The sequence below is a fragment of the Populus alba genome, chromosome 6 (genome assembly GCF_005239225.2).
Source record: "Populus alba chromosome 6, ASM523922v2, whole genome shotgun sequence".
Taxonomy (NCBI): Eukaryota; Viridiplantae; Streptophyta; class Magnoliopsida; order Malpighiales; family Salicaceae; genus Populus; species Populus alba.
The window spans coordinates 9,619,781-9,641,530 of NC_133289.1; the positions used below are offsets into that span (position 1 = coordinate 9,619,781).

Here is a 21,750-nt window from a genome sequence, read left to right on the forward strand (position 1 = left end):
TTTACTTTGTTTTTATTGTGTTTTAATTCACATAAGAGAAACCTTTGAATTTTTTTCAGAGGTCCCTTGTTTTTTTCCTTTCATGTCCCTTTATTTTTTTTTGTACACTTTGATCATTGAATTTTATTTCATCACCCCAAGTTATTTTAGCATGATTTTATGTATTGGGATTTTTTTTTTATTTGCATGCTCTCGTAAATTCAAATTTAATTTTACATTATAAAATTTTAGGTGATTGTTAAAAAAATTAAAAGACCAAGGACAAATATTAACACATGAAAAAAACAAAGCTTTTTTTCACTTACATTATTCAAGCAACAAGGAATAGTTCAACTTGGTTCCTCAAAATCTATATTTTATGTTTCTGGTCCATGTTCCTTTTAACTTTTACATTTTAACCATAACACTTTATTTATTTTGCATTTCAATCCCTAATTATCATGAAACTTGAAAAGAGAAAGAAAGTCACTGGAAATAAAAAAAGAGAGAGAAAGATTTTGGCAATCAAATTTCAACTACCAATAACAATGATCCTAGTGTTTATAAATTTATTTAAAAAAAAAATAACTCAATAAAGATGGTTACTACCTTCAACGATGCTTGAAAAAAGATAGATCGAGGGCTGATAATCTTTATTGTTTGATATGATTTTATAATTCCAGTTTTCTTAACATGTACATTGCAGTTAAAAATATGATTTCTGAGGCCCACGTGATGCTTTTTTTTTTTTTTTCGTGCTGTTTTTAGTTTTAAAAAATGTTGAAATTTGGTTATTGAAGATTTTAAAAAAAACTAAACCCTAATTTTCACTCATGGACCACCCTCCAGTGATTGAAAATTATTGTAGACGGACAATAGTTTGTACATTCCATTAAAAAAATAGGGTGGACAATTAAAAAGAAAGCTCTCAGGCCTCAATGAGGCCAAAGCATGCTTGAACCAGTCTCCCATGCTTAGGCACGCCTAGCCCTTTTTAAAAAAATAAAAAAATAGCTCTTAATTTTTATTTTTTTTATTGTTTCGATAACAAGATTATCTTTAAATAAATTTATTGGAGTATCATTTAAATAATTATTTGATCATGTCATTGAATAATATTATAGCCTTTTATTATAATATTAGTAATTATTTTTCTGAATAATTATATATAAATTCAATGTGCAATTGTTTTTAAGAAGCATGCCCATGAATATTCACTGCATATAAAAACATATACCTTGTTATTTGTTTTATTATTATTTTAAAAAAATTATATTCAACGTAAATAAAAATTATTAATTCATGATTTTTTTATTTTAAATTTATGATAAGTTTTTATTTTAATAAAAAGATATATTTTTTCATAAAAAAGAGAGACACGCAAGTAAAGAAAGGGAGTTCTGATTAAAGAGATTCATTTTTTCCTCCATGTTTCAAACCATTAGAACTTTTTTGAATATTTAGTTTAATTATCTTTGGTTTTTATTCAAAAAAAAAATATGTTTCACAAAATAAAATACGAATAAGAAAAAAAATAGATTGAAAAATACATCTTCTCCAAAATTTAAATTATTTTCTTTCGTGCAGATATCTATTTTAATAGTTTTTAATTAGCATTAATAATTTTTTATAATTTATATATATATTTTAATTTTCAATTAAAAATTTACATAAAACTAAAAAACACATTTTTTTTTTCAACCTCCAATACCACAACTCACCTTTCATGACCACCACAACTCCCCAAGCCCGGTCCAAACTATCTTAGTACTGCCCGCAAAATCCAATCTCGTAGTGCTACTGGCAACTCTTTTGAAAAACTGATTTTTTTTGGTAATTTTTTATTATAAAATTCTACCTTGTCGCGTGCACTTCGGCATGCAATGATGGAACCAGTGGACAATCATCCCTCTAAAATAATTATTTTTTTCTAGGATATATAATATAAAATAACAACTTTGCCCTCCTAAAAAAAATCGCACGCACATGTAAACATCCATAAAAAATAAAATAAAATATTAATGATACTAGCAACTTGCAAATAAAAATTATTAAATGAATTTTATAAACCAACAAAAAACCACAAAAATAAATCAATCAAGAACATTTAAAATTGCAAGTGTCGACAATTTAATAAATACTTCCAAGCAACTACGAAACTGATATTAATTTGTATCCTTGTTGAAAATTAAATTATTTAAAATTCTAACATTAAATTCAGAATAATTCATGGGTTTTGTGCAATGAAAAAAATATTGAGTATAAATTCAATACATTAACAATAAATAGTTAAATTTGCTTTTCAAAGTTTTTTTTTTTAAATTATTTTTTGTTTTAAAATATATCAAATTGATATTTTTTTATAATTGATATGTTAATATTAAAAATAAAAAAAAATATTTTTTAATATATTTCCATTTAAAACAGCTAAATTATCAATATAACATATTAAATAGTGTAATTTAATTTTTTTTCTCTCTCATGTGGTACTCTAGTATTTTAACAAGTTATTTTGTATTTTACATAAAATAAGAAAAGAGAGATAAAGTTTAAAGAGGAAAAACAGATAAAATTTTCCTTAAATTGTATAGCTTTCCTCGAAAGAAAACATACACAAAAGGGATTTAAGTATCCCTTTTGGCTAACCGTCGGAGACCTATAAAACAATTGAAGAGCAGCCATTTTAGCAGCTATTGCCTTTGGTTTTCTATCTGGCTCTCGCGTCGGAGATGCCATAAAAGCCATAAAAAATTAAACTTCGAAAAATGAAATTATTGAATTTTAAATATCATAATAGCATCAAATTATTTTAGATAATACATGCACTTTTACAACAACCCCAACTAATGAACCGTAGCTGATATTACTAATCAAAGGTTCATAGCCATGACACCGTTTGGCATTGCGTTCCAAACGGTGTTTTGTCTAAATTTAAATTTATTTTTTTTGGCTAAAATTAAGTTCGATTTGTACTTTTAGAATCGTTTTGATGTGTTGATGTCAAAAATGATTTTTAAAAAATAAAAAAACATCATTGACATGTATTTCGGCACGAAAAGCTATTTGAAAAGCAACCGCTACCACACTGCCAAACACGCTCCATGTCCATATTAATAAATGGGTTCTGGTGCAGGCTGCCAAAATACTTCACCGTTAAAGTAAAGGTATTATCAGAAGGATGGTTGTAGTTATTTTTTAAAATATTTTTTGTATTATTTTTTAAAAATTATTTTTAAAATCAGCGCATCAAAACAATCCAAAACATGTAAAAAAATTAATTTTTAACAAAAAAAAAATAAATTGATACTCATTTCCAAACACTCTAAACATATGGAAAGGTAATTTTAAGAAAGTAGATATTACAAAAAACCTATAAATGTGCACCGTGTATTGTGAGATAATTATAATAATAAAATAATTATTTTACCTGTTATAATAAAAAACAACAAACTAGTTATGGGGTAAAATGAAATTTTTCATGTAGTTTATTTTTTGTTATTATTATATTAATCAGGGATATATTGATCCTTCAATATTTTTTTTATGTAAACTGCAATAGCTTAGATATCATCAAAGATAAAAATAAAACTAAGATCCAGGGAATTTTGGGTTTTTTACATTTTGATTGCACAATATAATAACTAAATTGCTCTTATAAAAGCAAAGAATTAAAAAACTAAACATACATCAAGGGGTGATTTTATATTTTTTGTAATGTTTTTTAATATATAATCAATTTAAATAAGGAATAATTTAGTCTTTTAAGAACTATAAATATAATTAAAAAATAACACTAACAAGTGGGAGGCGTTTTATTCTTTAGGTGGCATGTACAACGTCTTCCAACTGTAAAATACTTTGTGATTATAGCAGTGGTTATAGTTTAAAATACTTTTCATTTAAAAATACATCAAAATATTTTTTTTTTAAAAATGTTTTTAATATCAGCGCATTAACATGATCTAAAAACACTAGATGATTTTAATTTTAAGCAAAAAATATATATATTTTTTAAAATGTGGGTTGAACCGCGTTTCCAAACGAGCTCTAGGGTGTGTTTATTTTTGCTTTTGTGGTTGAGGTTGTGATTGGGTACAACCCATTTATGCACAAACCTTAACCACAAAAGCTATTTTTTCTTGTTTTTTCTTGCTTTTTAATGGGTCCCACATCCAAACCTCAACCTCCACCTCAAATACAAACACACACCTGGTGTCATGCCATCATTTTTCTGGTGGTTAAACACGTGTGCTCAGAGGGGTTGCAAGTGGGCTCCACTAAACTTTCTTTTGTTTCTTCGTTCTTTTCTCTCTCCTTGCTTTGAAATTCATGTCAGCCCTTTCAAATATCAAATGTGTCCTATTAGTTTGTACTTATATCGATTTCAGGCATTGTTTTTTTTTATCGCTATTTATGTTTGGTTTAATGCCTTTTGAAGTTGATTTTTTTTCAATTTTGTCTCCCGGTATTTTATTCCATCTAATTTCTGTCTCCAATTCAATTTTTATATATTTTTTATTGGTAATCTAGCTTTATTTTTAAAAATTTCCTCTATGTGAGATTAACCTGTTTTCATTTAATTTTTGCTCTGTTATCAAATAGTATTGTTGAAGCATTTTAATAATATTTAGAGGGTATATTTTCATAATATTGACAAAAGTTTATTTTTTTTATTAATCATTGTTTATTTTTTTAAAAAAATTTATTGTCACTAACTTTTTTTTTTATATAATCATATTATTAAACAAACAAACTTACTGAACGCATTCGATTCAATGACCTGAATTCAACATTTTTTTTTTTGTTTATTTAAAAACACTATCCAAACTCGGACATCCCTTTTTATGTTAAAAGATTTTAACCTGGACCATGGTTCAGCACAAGCTACCTATATCGTAAACCTATTATTTGACATTATGTTAGCTTTTATGTTTGCAGGTTAAAAAAGTAATTTAAGAGAAATTATAAGTTATAGTTTTTCACTTAATTAATATTTTAAAAAGGAATTTTCAATGAATTCATGTAAAATTATTATGGGGTTTACTAATAAAAAATATATAATCAAGACAAAACACAAATAGTAACATTCTACACCAATTAAGAATATACATCAAAATGATTTTTTTTTTTTTTTAAAAAAATTATTTTTGAGATCATCATATCAAAATTATCTAAAAATATATAAAAAAATAATTTTTAACAAAAAAAAATAAATTAAAATTTGAAGGAATGCTGTTTAAACTGTATTCCGAAACGATTAATAATTCATGTAAAAGAAAGGTGCACGACACAATTTTTGCTCTTGTTTTTAGGTGTTTTAAAAAAATATTTTTGGAACATTAAATTAAACATTTTTAATGCTTTTAATAATTTTAATGTATTGTTAAAAATAAAACAAAATATTTATGTATATTTTAAAACGAAAAAACTATTTTTAAGAGTATGATCCTAATCTCAAATTGATTGTTTTTAATGGCTTTGATGATTTTAATATACCAACATTAAAAATAAAAAAATTATTTTAAATAAAAAATTATTTTAAAAAATATTCAACATTTTAATATCAAATTAATCATTTTTAATGCTTTTGATGATTTTAATATACTAATATTAAAAATAATTTTTTTTAATATATATATTAAAAAATTATTTAAAAATAATACTCTTCTTCTTAGAGCCCGTTTGGCTCTGCGGACTGTGGCTATATTTTAATTAAACGCAGTTTTTGCAGCCGTTTGGCAATGAAAAAAAATGATTTAATGTACATGGATCCCATGTAAATTTTGCGTCCAAAATGCAGTTAATGAAAAGCAAAAAATTCATGCTTCTCACGCACTGTGCAGCTAATTGCACTGTTCATTAAACAGTGCAATTAGCGTGAACGATACTTTAAAAATAATGAACAGTGCAATTCACTTGCAATGTTCGTCCAATTTTTTTTTCTTTTTCCTGAAGTGTGTTAATTTTTATTAATTTTTTTTTTAAAAAACTAGTTTAGAGTGAATTAAATTCATTCGCACTGTGATGTGTTAACAATATTTTTTTTCTTGAAAAAGTAGTATAGAGTGAATTAAATTCACTCGCATTATAATATTAATTTTATATCTGATAATATTTTATCTAATTTTATTACACGCTCAAAAAATTATGAAAACTGTAGTTCTTATCGGATGAATTTTGTACTCAATGGAATTATACATAGTTTAATGGAATAATAAAAAATATTTTATATAAAGTATTATTTACTCCATGATGTAATAGAAGTAATTAAATCTATAATATTTAAATTTAAAACCATCAATATTAATATATATTTCTTAAAATTATTTTATAACCTCAATTTTAAAAGCATTCCTAACCAAATACATTAAACTACTTTTTCTTTAATTTTAATTTCAACTATAATTTTAACCAAATACCTATTTTTTAAAACCAATTTCAATTAAAAAATATGTTTTATAAAATAATTTTTTTCAAATCACAACCACAATAGTTACCACAGTACCAAACATACTGCCAAACTCGACAGGACTCAGGTAAACAAACATTTTTAAAAAGGAAAGATAGGTTTAGGAGGGAAGGAGAAGTTGAAAAGGCCAGGGCGGTAAGGCGGCTAAGGTTGCATTATCATCCTCTGCTCTCTTGTTTCTCGAAACCTAACCGTTTCAACTAGCCCGATCCTTGAACCAATATCTGGGATCTGATCTTGTTTTTCTCCGTCATCTTCACATTTCTTATCTCTGGTGGGTGTTGTAGATTTTTTTGTTTTATATATAAATTTTTGGTACGCAAATGATAGATTTTTGTTAATAAAATATCTGTTTAACGTGCAAGGCATTCTCAGCTATAATCTATCCCAAATCGGAATGCCTTTTGCGATGGATGTCTGGACGGCTCTGTGCAAAACATGATCAGTAATGTGCAAGGCAATCTCAGCTATAATGTATCCCAAATTGGAACATGCCTTTTGCGATGGATGTCTGGACAGCTCTGTGCAAAACATGATAAGTAAGCCATGCCCAAATCTTGCTATTTATCCCTCGTGGAAATGCTTTGAAGATGTTTCAGGACTTGTAGTATTTCTAAATCTGTTGTTCTAGTTCTGGTTATATCAATTTTGCCGGCTTCCTCGCAAGCTTGTCCTTGTAAAGGCTAGCATAGCTACTATGTCATGTTAGCATTATTTTACACATGTCGGTGATACCCAGTGAAGAATGCTTGAATGCAAGCATATCACTAAGAAATTGCCATGTCAATAACAAATGCACATTACGTTATGGTATCATACAACATAAGCTGAAAATTTTCACCTCGTTTTATGAATCGAGTGAATTTGTTGCCGCTGGTTATTGTTGCTCAAACATGGTCACCTGCCACACTCTGCTTGTGGTGCAGATAATTATGAGTGTTATCTACCGACCGCTAATATCACCCTTTTTTGTCTGGGTTAATTTGCTAGCTGGAAAATGCAATCTGGCCATCAGTGGTCGGGGTGCTCGTGTCTTCTGGTCAAATCCCCTAACGCAGACATATCCTGCAATTCTCATTTTATATATATATATATATAAAAAAAAACAAATAGAGAATGAGCAATCTTAAAGCGAGTTCCCCAAAAAAGGGGAATTGCAATAAATCAAAAATGAATATTTGGAACATTTGTATTCTGTCCAGTCTTAAGGGAAATCTATCATAACGTGTACTTCTTGCAGAAAGAAAGATAAGGCTTATTTGCATGTCTGCGTGCTAGGGTTAAGGGTACCATTGTTAGATGCTGTTCATCAGAGCTGCATGTAAATTCTTCATTCTATTTTTAGTACAATTGTCTCTCCATTTTCCGTGTGCATTCATCTTACATGATCATCTCAGGGAACTAATTGCCTTTTCTGAATTACGGAGTTCAACATGACTGAGAATTCCTAGAGCTTGATATTGCATCTACAGGTGAAGTCCATGTGCCACCTCAAACATTTTTAAATTGTCAGATCTCAAGCGCGGAAATCAAAACATCACAAAGTCTTAATCTAACGGTTTCATTACTAACTAGAAAAGTGACATGAGAAACTTATCGGTTTTTGGAGGAGATATTCTCAAAACCTATTGCTGTTTAGCGTTCAGCACAAGGCTGCCTTGAGGAATCCAGAATGTTAGGATTCTATATCATATCAGGATTTTGTGCATTAATCTAATGTTTAAAGAGAAGAAGCATTGGGATGAAATAGTGCATATTCATGTCACCATGTTTGCCATAACTTTTCCAATAAAAGAATGCAAGGGTAGCTAAAGCAACAATAGCAGAACTAATGGCTAGTTTCGAAACTAAAGTAGCCAGTAGGTAGCTATAGAGAAAGGAAGAATCTATACTATCACTTACCTCTCCAGAAACAATGCTGAATGCCTTCTGTAGTCAAACCTGATAGACCGAACTTACAGTGTGAGTGCCATTATTGATTTCATATCATTTGTCATAACAGCATTACTATATATATACCTTTGAATATTGTTGGTATGGAGGTTCCAAAGTACACAGTTCGTCTGGGCAGGTTCCATATCCATGCTCTAGGAACATCAATTGGATTCAGACTAGAATCATGGTCAGCAAATACCTACATAGAGAACATGTCATTAGCATTATCTAAACTGCAAAACTCAAAAGATGCTTTACATCACCTGAAAGTGTCCTCCTAGCTTATTACCTCGTTAACTTGAAAATATGTGCCATTGAGGGGAAAGCTTCCCCTCATCGCTGTTCGACACGGTATCTGTTTTTGACATGTTAGAACAATTGGTTAATATTTAATTTATACGGATTCCAACCTTCACTAAGAAGTTTTTTCAAGAGTACAATTATATTGGCAATAGTGGCATGCTTATTCTCACCAAGAGAGTCCCTCGAACAATTTGAGAATTTTCTTCCCGTATGTTGTTGCATGAGAAACATGTTTTCTCATCACACAATTCGCCACATTCATGTAAGCTGCAACTTCTTTCCAGTGGTTGAATGGAGTTTGCTGTTTCGCCTAATGTGGGTGATTTTGCACAATTGATCAGATACCTACAGAACTATACCCTAGACATATCTGAATTTTGCCTGTATTAACTTGTTATTGAACATCACATGTATTTTGCAAACCTGTGATTTGTGATTGCTCATGCTATAATGGGAAATGCATAGGGTGTTCAATTGAGCTGAGTTGAGTTGTTGGACTGTTCAGGTTATTCTACTCCCACAATTGAAAGAGCTTTTCTTGATCTTGGCACAAGCCCTGAATTGCGAGATCATACTTAGCTTACTAGTAGTCTATTCAGTGATAAGCGAGTCAAGCTTGAGCTTGCCACATGGCCAGCAGCAAAGCACATGCACCCTAACTTGTTACCTTTGGTCTTAATGGTCATCCAAACAGGCCTGCTTGCCTCAGATGGAAATTCTAAGACACAGATTGGGACACACTGGGTGCAGCTCCGGAATCCCTCATCTTTTACTTCTTTTTGATGCAGGAATTTACAAATTCCACATTTCTCTTAAAAGTGAGATGGTCATTAGACTGATTTAAATAAGTCATTCCTTTTTGATGCTGGACTTGACTATGATTGTTGAGGGACAATATCATTGACTGAATGGATTGCTTGTTTGTAGATTTTCTGTTCTTTCTGTTGACCATTGTTTTCGTTCTTAACTAATGATTCCCGCATCCAAGGATTCGAGGATCCAAGCCTCCAAGCCTATATGTGAGTATTTTAATCATAACTTGGCATTAAGAAGCAACCCATGCTTCTGAGCTTTTAGCCCTGCAAAGCTTGGACTCAGATCCTTTTCCTAAAAGCATTTCACAGGGTTTTGACATGGCTTGCTTGATTTTTGAGTTTACCCCAGCTAATATTGGGCATAGAGTACCTGAATAGTTCATCAGCAACTCAGCTAATTTGCCACCATGCAGATAGAAATGTGTCATAGTAGTTTCTCTTTGTTATTTACCTACCTGGTGTCCATATGGCAAGAAGGTATGAACATGGATCATCAGGTTCTCGCCTATCCAACTGATTCAAAAGCAAAACACATAATTAGGAAAGAAGTTTGGCTATATGGGCACATTTCATGTAACATTGCTGATGAAGTAGATGCAGAATTAACTAACCCTTTGCAGAAGAGGATGAGAATCTGGAAGTTCGTATCTGCATGATGGTGAAAGAGAGAAAATTAGAACGTATGAGAAGATTTTACCTTTTAGTTCTGGCCAAAGATTTTTGCCTATTTTTATCATGGCCAACATGAAATGTGTTGAAAAGCATTTGGCTTCAATGCTGAATGGTGAGATTTTATCATGTTCTAATTTTGATTCCCTTAGAAAAACTTACAAGTTTTGTATGGGGCTGGTGACATTTACTTCATAAGCTAAATTTTGCCTACTACTGTTTCAATAAGAAAACAGTTTTAGTGAGAAGGTTGCTACTTACACCTGGTGCTCTGTTCGTAACCGACTAACATTCTTAAGCTTGGGAACGGGAATGGAGGCAGCTTCTGCAGTTAAAGCAACTAAGGCCTTGGACATATCAGCTTCTTGAAGTTCCATATTCTCTTGCATATAGTTCTGTAAATTCTGAGTGAATTCTTCAATGTTTAGTTTGATGATGGGAATTTCATCAGGATCCTCGCAGAATGTATCCTCCATATCATTTTCTGTTACTTGTGTAGACACTGGTTCTGGTGATGATGGTTCTTCAATGATAGGTTCATAGTCAGTGATTCTGGATTTGCTTTCTGCGAGCCTGCTTGCTTCTGGCTGTTGACTTCCTTCGGATTGTTTAGCTGTTTGGGGCAGGGGCAGGGGCAGGGGCAGGGGCAGTTGAGCAGCATCCACAGCAGGGTTTTGGCCAGATATGTTCTCGGTTGCACTCACTATACTTTTTTCTTCTGGTCCTGGAAGGGCAAGCCTTGCACTACATCCAATAAGTTTATGATAAGTTAACAAATCTTGCTTTTAATGCATGTTAAGGAAAATGTTGTTCAGGGTATGTTTCTTAATTGGGATTTGTAAATGCCAATTTAAGTATTTAACTGCAATATTTTCTTCATGGAAATGTTTGTCCATGGTATAATCAAACTATGAAGTTATAGCTGGTTTTTTTCTTAAAATCGTCATTTTTACTTAATAACTGAATAATCCATAACATTTGAAGCTTTGGTTAGTTGATCCAATTAAAAAAAAATTAACCTCCAGTTTTTATGAAAACTAAAGAGGGTTCTAGATGGTGGTAGGTTTATGGAACTAATTCCTGCATTTGTTTGCTACCATGCCAACCACATGGCAGTGCCATTGTAAGAAATGGAACAAATTATGTGCAAACCTTGCAAATGCACTTGCAAAATGTCTGCATTCTCCTCTCATTGGACATGCATTGCAATTTGGTTTGCTTTTTGTACAGAATACCTGCATGATCTCAAATAGTGCTTTCTTAGCTTGAGCTTTTCATAACCACAAAGAAGAGCATATCACTTCAAGTTTAAAGTATATGAAACACACCTTTCCAAATGTGATCATCTGATAATGAAGCTCATACCTGTTTATGCATTAACAATGGATTAGTAAAATGTATTCATAATTAATTCTATTTGTACATTAAGTGTATTCACGAGTCGAGGTAATGTCAAATGGAATATTTCTCTACAGTGTTCTTTGGTCAAGCTTGCACAATCGAGGCCAGAGGTATTTTTGAATTGATTCCAGCACAGGGTACCTGCACATCAGCATATTAGTACTTGTGTCATAAGCATTTAGTTAGCATCAGTAGCCTTTCAGTTAATAATACTAACAGCTCTAAAAGATGCAGCTGAAGTGACTCAGGCAGTGGCTGAAGGGGGACCCATCCCAGTCGTACAGCTATGCGTCCAACATTTGTGTCAACCTGTTATGCAATATTTAGGGCTGAGATCTCTAATAGCCAAAAGTTGAGATCCGTATGTTGTTTTGTTTATGAAGTATGTCCAACTGATTAAAGCTTACTGGGAATGCTAGATGATGAAGTGTCAGAAGCCGTATGCACTCCACACTCTTCAGCCCCAATCCTCTAATGCTTAGCAGATACTCTCTGCAGTAGCAAGCTGTAACTAAGTATATATTTTTTTGTCTTGTTTTATAAAGCAAGCAACTGCATTTAATATTTCTAATAAAAAAATACAATCACTATATCATATGCTTAGCTACGGAGTAATGCCATGTTTATATGATAACTGCAGAAGTAGTATTTTAATGCATTCAACTGATGCAGGCTATATGGTTAATCCTTTCGGCTTACTTTGCTTTGTCAGGTGGAATATCTCTCAACCATTCCAGATCAATGCTTCCATGTTCTTTAACCAGTCGATTAAGCAAGTTCTGCATGGATTTTTCAGTCAGTATCAACTAAGATAGGCTCTAGCTTTGGTGGGTAACCATGCTTTAGAAATCTTTGTTATTGATTGTGACATGTATACCTTTATCCGTTCTGCAAGTATGTTGTTCATCCCACGCTCTTTGATTGTGTTGGCAATCTCATTAACATCTGCACATCTTACAGCTTCCCAGTCCAGTGAGTCCATTGTGTTTTCTGTTCCCTCTCTCTTTCCATTTGCTTCTGCCTCTTTTCTCAAGGCATCCCAGTCAACGTCATCTCTTATTTCATTTCCAACTCTTCTGCTTTTTGCTTTTCTGGTGGCAGCTTTCATCTCATTGAGCTCCTTACTTTGTGAATAACCAAGCTCAATCATTTCAGACGCTGTTGTTTTTTGTGGATTCTTTTGCTGCCTATCAAATGCACTGGTACTTCCAGTTATATGCGTGGTTTCTCCTGAAAGGTTTTGTAAGTATTGATTTTTCTGCAGGTAGTTATTTTGCATCTGAATCAATGAATTGTCAGTGACTTTGGGGTCCTCAACAGGCATGGCTGTAGACTGAACACTCGTATGCTTGTCTTTTTGAATGTCAATGCATGACTGATTATTTGACATGGGAGATCTTGATGCTTCTTGACTGATCAAGGTCAGCTTATTTTGATCAGTAATTTGACTGGCCATTTCCACTGCAAGGGCATTGTGATCTTTTGCACTGTCTTCTTTTTTGTTTTTGGCTTTATCACCATATTGTGTTGCTTTAGGGATCATATCAAAGCAGTCAACCTTCACAGCTCCAGAGTTAGAAGTAAGGTGCCAATAACAATTACTGGATGTGACCATGGACACTCCTATGGGGCTTTTATGATCTTTCAAACAGTCCATCTTGCCATTTCCTTGGCTGTAAGCATCTTGCATCAAGGGAGATCCAACCTTTCGCAGAAGCTCCATGAAAGATCTGCAATCGTTATAATTGTAGAGCTTTGATCCATCAGTGAGATATTCTCCTTCTGAGATGTTCTCCGAGCATGATTCTTTTTTCTCAGAAGCTTGGCCAATTGGAGAATTCACAGAGTTTTGACCAGAAATCACTGAATTTTGACTTGAGATTCCATCAATTACTTGTGTCCCTTCATCTACCATGTAACTTACCCTTCTGGTCATGGAGGTCTCAATGGTTGATCTGCTCGCCATTAACTGACTGAATGCATGTGGTTCAGTTTCAGAGGTGACAATGCCGGTACTACTTTCAGAGGATTCACTGCTTTTGACTACCTCTTGCTCTTCATCAGGCTCAATGTCATGGACAGTCAACGAACTCTGGCCACAGATTGATTGATTTGACACCTCATTCCATCTTATACCCTCTTCTGAATCTGGTATGAATTCTATTGGTTTTTCAATCACTAAGCTAGTCCTCTCATCATAGTATGGCTTGTTCTTTGACTTGAGGGGAAACCGTGCGGCAAGTGACATAAATGCAGAACTGCAGGAAAATGAATAAATGGTATAAGAGGTTTTCCTTTTGCCTTTTCTCTAATTATGCACTGTATCAAAATTATATGGGAAACTCAACTTTACCTAGAGAGATGATCTGAGACATTCTGGGTAAGAAATACTCCAATTACCGAGTCCACAACTGATCCCTTCCACGGAGAGAAGCGTCTGTCCCCTGTGTAATTGATATTGTACTGATATAGCATGAGTTCAAGAGTAATTTGAGTCCAAAATTTGGAGGAAAAGTTCAGGATAAAAAATGTAACTGGAATTTCTCAACTGAATTGCTTATGAGGTTTCAAGGTTAATTTGTTTGGAATTTCAAATATGCAGATGTTTTATCTCCTGCCTGTTTCTACACTTTCTTAATTTCAATAATATCTCCTTCTTGATAGTGGATTGTCTTATCTTATTTTTGCTGCGGACTAGTGTCACTATATCATGCTGGTCGTGAAATTGCTAATTGCACATCTTAGATTTCATTTATCAAGATATATAAAATGCTCCATGCTTATGACCTTGGCTTCTCTTCCTCATTAAATTTTGACCTTCAATATTCTTCTGATTTTCTAGACGATTCAGTTTATGCTAGACGGACTGGTTTTAATTTGATGGTAGAAAAATCTCATTTGAGGATAGAATTATCAACCTTGGCATTGAGACTTTTCTAGTACAAGAAATCCTAACAGCTCTATGCTTAGTCTTGTACTACTGTTAAGCATTAGTCGACAGCAGGAACTAAGAACTTTCTATTTTATAAAGTTACTGAATCAGTGATTGGCTACTTTCCACTGAGAAGCCTGATGAGAAAATTTAAGAAAATTGTATCTGTACCTTGTACAAGATGCATCCGTGCTATAAATGAGTTTGCCCGTCCACAGAACACTGCCCTTTCTTCTTCCCACCATTTTGCCTTCTCATCATCTGTTCCGTCAATGCCTTCACTATTGATGTTTCCCATTAGAAGCTTCCAAACTCTACTAGTTTCTTGATCTAGGTCAACCTTTGGGCGTGGGCGTCGCTTCCTGATGGATTCAAAAGAACCATCGTAGGGTACAACGGTGCCATCTCTTTTGTAAAGGACCAGTGCATTCCGCATATCATCTCCAATATTATAATGGACAAGTGCATTCTGCTCTTCAAATGCAATGTCATTGCTTTCCCTCTTGATGTCGAGATGCTTTAATTGCTCGACTATTGAATCAACAGAAAACATTTGTTTCCACATTTCTTCTGGATGAGCACCTGCATTAAATAGCTGTAAAAGTTAAAAAGGCACTTTGCGGATTTGCTAGGTTCCTCAGATTTCAAAAATTCTTACACGAGCCTGGTCTAAATTTGAAGTTCTTACATAAAGTACCTAATGCCTTGGCTGAGAATTTGTGCTGATTATATACAACGATTTTTCCATGATATGGCACTGCATTTATACTGCAGGAACCTGAATTAACCAGAGAAGCTCTCTTCTTGGTCCTCTTTTTGGTTGTCCATGTCCCATTCATCTCTGCCAGCAGGGCTTCTACACTCACGTAAGGTCTGTGTGAGTTTCCTACTTGCTGCCCATTACAATCCACTGGTACAAGTCTGTTTCGGTTAGTTGGGTGCAACGCACACCCTGGAATTGTGGTCACTGAAGCCAGATCCCGAATTTTAGTAGGACATCTGGACCTTTTTTTGGTTGATCTTGTTGTCTGGTTTATGCTATAGCCCAAAGTTTGCAGGTCATTGAGAAGATCTATTCTTTCTTCTACATGCTTGCCTGGAAGTCCATTACGAGGAGCAGCAGAAATCCAACAGTTGATATTGGGTGTGAAAGGATCTCTTTCAGGATCCTTCTGTGGGCATGTTGTTTCTACTATCGCAATGTCCTTTGCAGCAGTCACTGAGGATGATGTGCTTGATGTGGCTGGAGTTTGTCCCTTTTCTGACCTCTTTTTCTTTCGAAATAGTAGGGAAGGCATGGTTTGGTAAGCATTCAAAGAATTATAGTGAATCCCAGTTAGATTTGTGCTGCAGGTGTCTGGTTGTTCAGAATGCTTCCTCTTTGAACTGCTAGCCTGTCCTTCCAAAGTCGAAGTTGTGCTAGTGCTGCAATTGGAGCCATTAGGACTTATTGGAGTGATTTGTGCTGTGTCTTCCTGTACATTATGAGCAATCCCTTGATCTACCCCTTTCTCTTGTAAATTGCCACCCTGTTTGCCCTGTTGTTGACTAGTCTGGGCAGGACACAATGATGTGCTTGGTGCTTCTTTGTCCGGCAATGATACGTAATTTTTAAGCATTTGATTTATAGAACGGGTAAGGTCATAGGCAATGCCTGCTTGTGTGGTTTCCACCATCACTTCAATTCCACGACCAAGAAACACAGTTGATTTTGATTGATTTATTGCTGCGCTTGTTTGTGCCTCTGGTTTAGAATCTAAGTCAAAAGGTGGACTGCATTTAGAGCTTTTGTCTCTAGGCTGCCTTTCTATATCAAAATTTAAGGCCCTTCTGCAAGACTTCTTGGCCGGTTCAATTATCTTTGGATCAGCAGACTGTCCATTTGCTTCTGCTGGGGAACTTGCTGGTGCTTTACCGAGCGCCTTCTTTCGAACATACTTTCTCTTACCAGTTGGCTTTTCAGTAGAAGCAGCAGACATGGGGGTCGTTGATTTTTGTAGCCCTTTGGGTTTGCCTTCGTTGATGACCTTGGGCCTGTGCTTTTTCCTCCTTGGTTTCTGCTGTGGTGTTCTGTTCAGGTCAATAACATCGCCGTCTCTCCTGTCAGGGTTGTGATTCTCCTTTAACACAGGGGACCCAACAGCAAACGATGAATTTGTTGCTCGCTGTAGGAGTTCTTCATCAGTTTGGAGGCCACTGGCATCAGCTCCCCTGGAAACAATTCTATCATCACTAAATTCTTGATTTCCTGAATGTGTGCATAAATTTTGCATTTCTGTGATCTTTTTGGACTCCACTTTCATGCCCTTGTCTGGCGTTACAGGAGCAAACTGGGAGGTGGTCTCGGCAGGGAATGCGTTTGCCTCCCCCCCTGGAAGAAATTATCACCACAAGCAGTTTCAGTAAAAAATATAAATTTCATGGAGACAAATTATTTCCAGATCGATGAAGAAACTAAAATTACAAAAGCTTCTCTTGGGAATGATACTGGAAACTTGTTCCTACATCCAAAAGGACTTTTTTTTCTCTCCTTTTTCTGGACAAAATGACACGCAGAGTCTCTGTCCATTGTGTGTTTCACTATTGATTTATTATATCATTGATGTCTGAATGAATTCCATTTGTTGTTGTAATCATTTTCTCTATCTCTATTGCTACACCCTGCAGGTACTAGGCAGCTAAATGAATGCACATGAGGGAATGCCTAGGTGAAATAAAAGCCAAGGATACAGAAATGAGTTTTTTCTAAAGCCAACTCGGTTATGCTTACACTTGGGTTCCTGGATGTAGTTGCCAATAATCCATGGATTTAAATGTTCCCTGGAAGCTGCATCTGCAAGAGCCAACAGAGGGTCGTCCAAAGACATAGGGTTCCATGTAGCTGTATTACCAGTGGAGCACTCTCTGGATGTTTCGACATAGTCATTACCGGCGCCGCCCTTTTCTGCACCTCTAGCAGCCGCCTCCCAATTGGAACCGGAGGGAGGACAACACTCACCCAATCCAGATAACCCCTTTATTTCTGAACTACTTGCTTGGTCTAACTCGTTTCCCTGCCTGTCTGTGTAGATCACACGAGGTAGGATATGCCTAAAATGACTTTGTGGAATCCATGACTCCTTTTGGCTCTGCCTGCTGACATCCATTGCTGATTTTCAGAAACTTCAATCTCTTCCAGTGCTCATTTCCTTTTGAGGCAAGATTGTCTTCAATTTGCTCAGCAGGCTTCGGTCGGAACTCCCTTCAAGGTGAATTGTGGATAATATCGTTCTCCTTTTGCCCCCATTTTTTGGAGCTAGTTAGACAGGGAAAAAAAAAAATGAAGACAAAAAGCAGAAGACAAACAGCAACAAATTTCAACAGATTAAACTTAAAAACACGAGTGGCAATGCTACCCAGTTTCCCAATTCCTTAAAACACTCCAATTCACTTAGAAACAACAGATCTCTCTAACAGACCTGTGGCTGGGAGCGGCTCTGCTGCTTCACCAAAAATTGTAAACAATAAAGTGGGACACTTTCAGTCTAAAAAATGTATCTTATCTTATATATACCCGAATGGATATTCCCGGAAAGAATTTAAAGAAATCAATAGCATTCAAGATCAGAAAAATAAATAAAAAATACAAGAAAAACCATTTCTCCACAGATAATGCCACTTTACTCTCTTCTGTTGCTATAGACTAATATGTCAGGAAAAGAAAAATATATGTATAAAAAAAAGGAATCTCATTAGTAGTCAAAGATACCTGTGGACTGAGTCAATGCCGGAGATCTGTTCTGGTCACTTGTATGCCAAGAAAATAATAAGTTAGTAAGCAGGCGACAGAGAGAGAAAGGATAGGTAAAAAAGAAACCTAGCATCAAAACCAGAGCTTTTTATAGACACGTACACAGGTAGGGCTCTTTTAACTGATAACTTCTTTTCCCGGTAAACATTCCAGCCTTAATTTTATTTTTAATTATTATTATAATCAACTCTGTCTTTTGTGCTTTTGCTGTTAAATTTATTTTCTTGTGCTATAAATGGATATTTCGTTGGCAGCTTGCAAGGTTTAAGAAGTAGCAGAAAAAAGATACGTGTGTATTTGTCGGGTACACGAAACATGCACACACCCAGAGTGGAGGGGACCAAAGCGACCAATTAAAAGATGACTGAACTTCAGCTTTTTGCCCTTATAGATTCGTGAGTGCTCACTCCTCTACCCCTACAGTTCAAGTTTCTCAATAATGCCCTCATGATTTCTCCAAAAGCTCTAATATCACGGTTAACCGCCTTATTTTTTTTCCGAGTCCCGATGTTGTGGCTAACTCGTGTGTGTATGTGTATAATGGGGAATTTTTTGCCTATATTATAAGAGAGATACATTTTTTTTTATCAATTGCTGATGCGTTTCGATATTCTACTTTTATACCAATTTTTACGGATTTCATGTATAAGAAAACTATTTTTATTTCAAATTTATATCTTTCTATGTGTTTTTTAGTTAAGAGACCAGCGTCAATTGTTTATATATTAAACTAATAATAATAGGTTAAGGATATGTTTGCCCTGGTATTCTTATTTTATTTATGGAATTTCTCCTTATAAAATATATTTTGTGAATTCTATACAGATCAGTACTTGAAAAATGAAAATACATGCATAAATAAATAAATAAAAATTGAGATTGAAAATATTTAATGTAATAACAAAGTCAAGAGGCCACGTCGCATAGTCATTTATTTGTTTGCTCTTTGAATTGCAATATAGCTCCATGCACTCGTTTTTTTTTCCTCCATGTCATTAAAGATTTTTTATATATATCAGGTTTTCTCATATGGTTCATTTCCCCCTTTTATTTTTATTATTATTTTCTTCCTCTTCATATTCGTGCTAACACGAAACCTAAAAAATAAACTTTTAAATAAAAATTGTCAAGATGGTAGAATTAGGTATATTATTTTTCTGTTTTTACATTTCAATCCTCTATCTTTGAATTTAGTATTTTTTTTCATAGTCTCAAGCCTCATTCTATTGAAGGACTCAATTGCAATAAAGAAGTCTTGAAAATATAAAACAAACATAAGGTGTAAACAACGAAGCACGTGGGAGTAAAGCACTTGGGGGAAAAACCCCAATTCTTTTATATATAGTATAATATACTCATAGAGTGGAGTCACCATCCATATTCTTAATTTGGTTTCTTAAGCTTTCTGTATTATATGATTTAATATTCATGGGATTAGAGGAGGGAAATCAGAAAAGAAAATAATAAAAAATTGAAACTTTTGCGAGTTTCTTGTAGGAAAAAAGGCAAACTTTAAACTTTTTGAAAACTATAGAGGCAATCTGTGAAATTATAAATTACAAGGATAGAAATGAAACATGGATGAAATTATCAAGGGCAAGAGTGAACTTTTGTATAAGAAAAGGCGCATGACCCGGCGTGTCAAACGTCAAGGAAAGGACCGAAACACGTGAGCAAACTGAAACCGAAAAAACACTTGCGTGGTTACAATAACTTGACTTGTAGAGCGTGAGACCGCGAAAAACAATGACTGTTAATTTTTCAGTTTAGATTCCGTCAGCATGCCGTTAGGGCTGGCGATGATACCCAGATGACCACAATGTTTATCTTCTTCTGTCAAGTCACAAGTCTCGAGCCTCGACAGGACAATCAGTGACACCGTTAGTGGTGATTTTAAGGGCGGTGATACTCATTACATGTTAGTGTGAACTTTGTACTTTGGATTTGTGCTCGTAAATACTCAGTGAATATCCCGCCGCTCTTACTAAACTTGACGCCGTCGTTTAAGCTATAATTCGATGGACATTTTTTTAAAATAACTTAGTGTTGACTCTTTTTTTTTTTTTTTTGATAACTATGCAACCAACAAATTAATTATTTGTAAGAAATTAATGGCCTTTTTATTGTCTTGCGATGATAAAATTTCAATCATGGTTTTCAAAGTTCCCTGTCATGATAGGCAATTATGTAACGAATTTTTGAATTTCATCGTGCTGAAATGGGCAATGAGCTTGGTGGAACCAGTCTCCAAGTTAATGATACCACCTGGGTAGATCTATATAAAACGTGGTTAGGATAAGATTTTACATGTTTTCTGTATCAATGAGCATGTCATCTTTATAGAATGAAAACCCTAATTAAAGAGGCATGTATCTATCTCCTGTTTACATTAAAAAAAATCTTTCTCAATTCGAGGTGTAGCCTAACTGGTTTTGTTTCCTAAAAATCATTAATTTAAGTTCTATAAATCTTAGGACTACTAGAGATTTGCATGATTGTTAATTTTAAGACTCGTGAAATTAGTTGAGATGCTCGTAAACTGACCTGAATACTCATGTAAATAAAAAACAAATAAAAAAGTCTCCCCAGTAAGATTATATTCATCCTCGAAAATGCATATAATCTCCTCATATCATGGTATTTTTTTGCTCATAATTGTCCGAGTGGGATTTTAAAGGGCAGCGATGGTGATGGGTATATTTTTATGGCTATTTGACGCTTTACTTTTAGACTTTTGAAGATCATACTTGGAAGACCTAATTTGAGAATGTTCATCTTTGCCTGATTTCATGCATGTCATTTTGCTATGTTTTCTTAAGAAACTAAAGTTGTAAATGTGTGGTTGGTGGCACAGGTGATACAGCTAGTGGTTGTACAATGTAATGGGGAAGCAGTAAGGCTGTGAGATATTTTTGTGTGGCTAGAACAACCTTAACTAGCTAGCATTTTCATAGCATGAGGGCTATTTAGTGAAGTTCTGGAGGAGTTGATGTACTTGTGGTAGGGATCACTCCTTTGTGTCTTTATTGTCATCTATATAGAAGAAATTTAGGGAGAAGAAAAAGGAACTAGGTTTTATTCTAATTTCTCATAAATTCAAATGCAATGCTGGGAGTGTGGTTATTTTTTGTGTTTGAAGCAGGACTATAAAAAAAAAAAAATATATATATATATATTATATATATATAAATACTATAATTATGTGTGTATTTGATTATAGTCATTCTAACTTTTATTTTTTTTTTTTTAATTATGATTTGAAAAAAATTCATTTTATAAAACGTACCCAGCTTTTAATTAGTAAAGATTACAATGTTAGTCATTTGATTATTATGTGTTTAGTTAATACCATGATTCTTAGGTATTTATATACCTTTAGATTTTATGAATTCACAACATGAGAAATAATTCTTATTAATACTCATAGGATTAACAATAAAGAATAATTGGTTGCTAA

The 21,750-nt window shown here is 33.8% G+C and overlaps 1 protein-coding gene across 6 annotated transcripts; it reads right to left on the reverse strand.

The window, feature by feature from the left end:
* Positions 1-7,187: 7,187 nt before the first annotated feature.
* Positions 7,188-18,410, reverse strand: LOC118048206 (DNA glycosylase/AP lyase ROS1). Of its 6 annotated transcripts, none has more exons than XM_035057800.2 (20): positions 18,252-18,410; positions 17,274-17,798; positions 15,201-16,874; positions 14,675-15,085; positions 13,925-14,015; positions 12,449-13,829; positions 12,271-12,350; positions 11,979-12,063; positions 11,789-11,880; positions 11,644-11,712; positions 11,499-11,535; positions 11,323-11,405; positions 10,432-10,914; positions 10,113-10,149; positions 9,957-10,014; positions 8,857-8,996; positions 8,673-8,738; positions 8,468-8,582; positions 8,351-8,389; positions 7,188-7,513 (listed from the first exon to the last, which is right to left on the reverse strand). In XM_035057800.2, exons 2-20 carry the CDS (start codon positions 17,647-17,649, stop codon positions 7,392-7,394), a joined length of 5,439 nt encoding a protein of 1,812 aa, XP_034913691.1. In that variant the 5' UTR covers positions 17,650-17,798; positions 18,252-18,410; the 3' UTR covers positions 7,188-7,391. The 6 variants fall into 6 exon arrangements, 5 of the variants coding, with proteins under 5 accessions (XP_034913691.1, XP_034913689.1, XP_073266191.1 ...); XM_035057798.2 differs by having other exon boundaries at positions 15,192-16,874; XM_073410090.1 differs by lacking the exon at positions 18,252-18,410 and adding an exon at positions 17,899-17,983 and having other exon boundaries at positions 15,192-16,874.
* Between the last annotated feature and the right edge of the window lie 3,340 nt (positions 18,411-21,750).

Bases quoted from the DNA above. Each gene is read 5' to 3' on its own strand.
- LOC118048206 (XM_035057798.2), bottom strand. From the start codon at position 17,649: ATGGATGTCAGCAGGCAGAGCCAAAAGGAGTCATGGATTCCACAAAGT. The intron at 12,351-12,448 runs GTATACATGTCA...AAATCCATGCAG, and splicing joins TACTTGCAGAACGGATAAAG to AACTTGCTTAATCGACTGGT. The intron at 11,536-11,643 runs GTAGAGAAATAT...ATGCATAAACAG, and splicing joins AAGCTTGACCAAAGAACACT to GTATGAGCTTCATTATCAGA.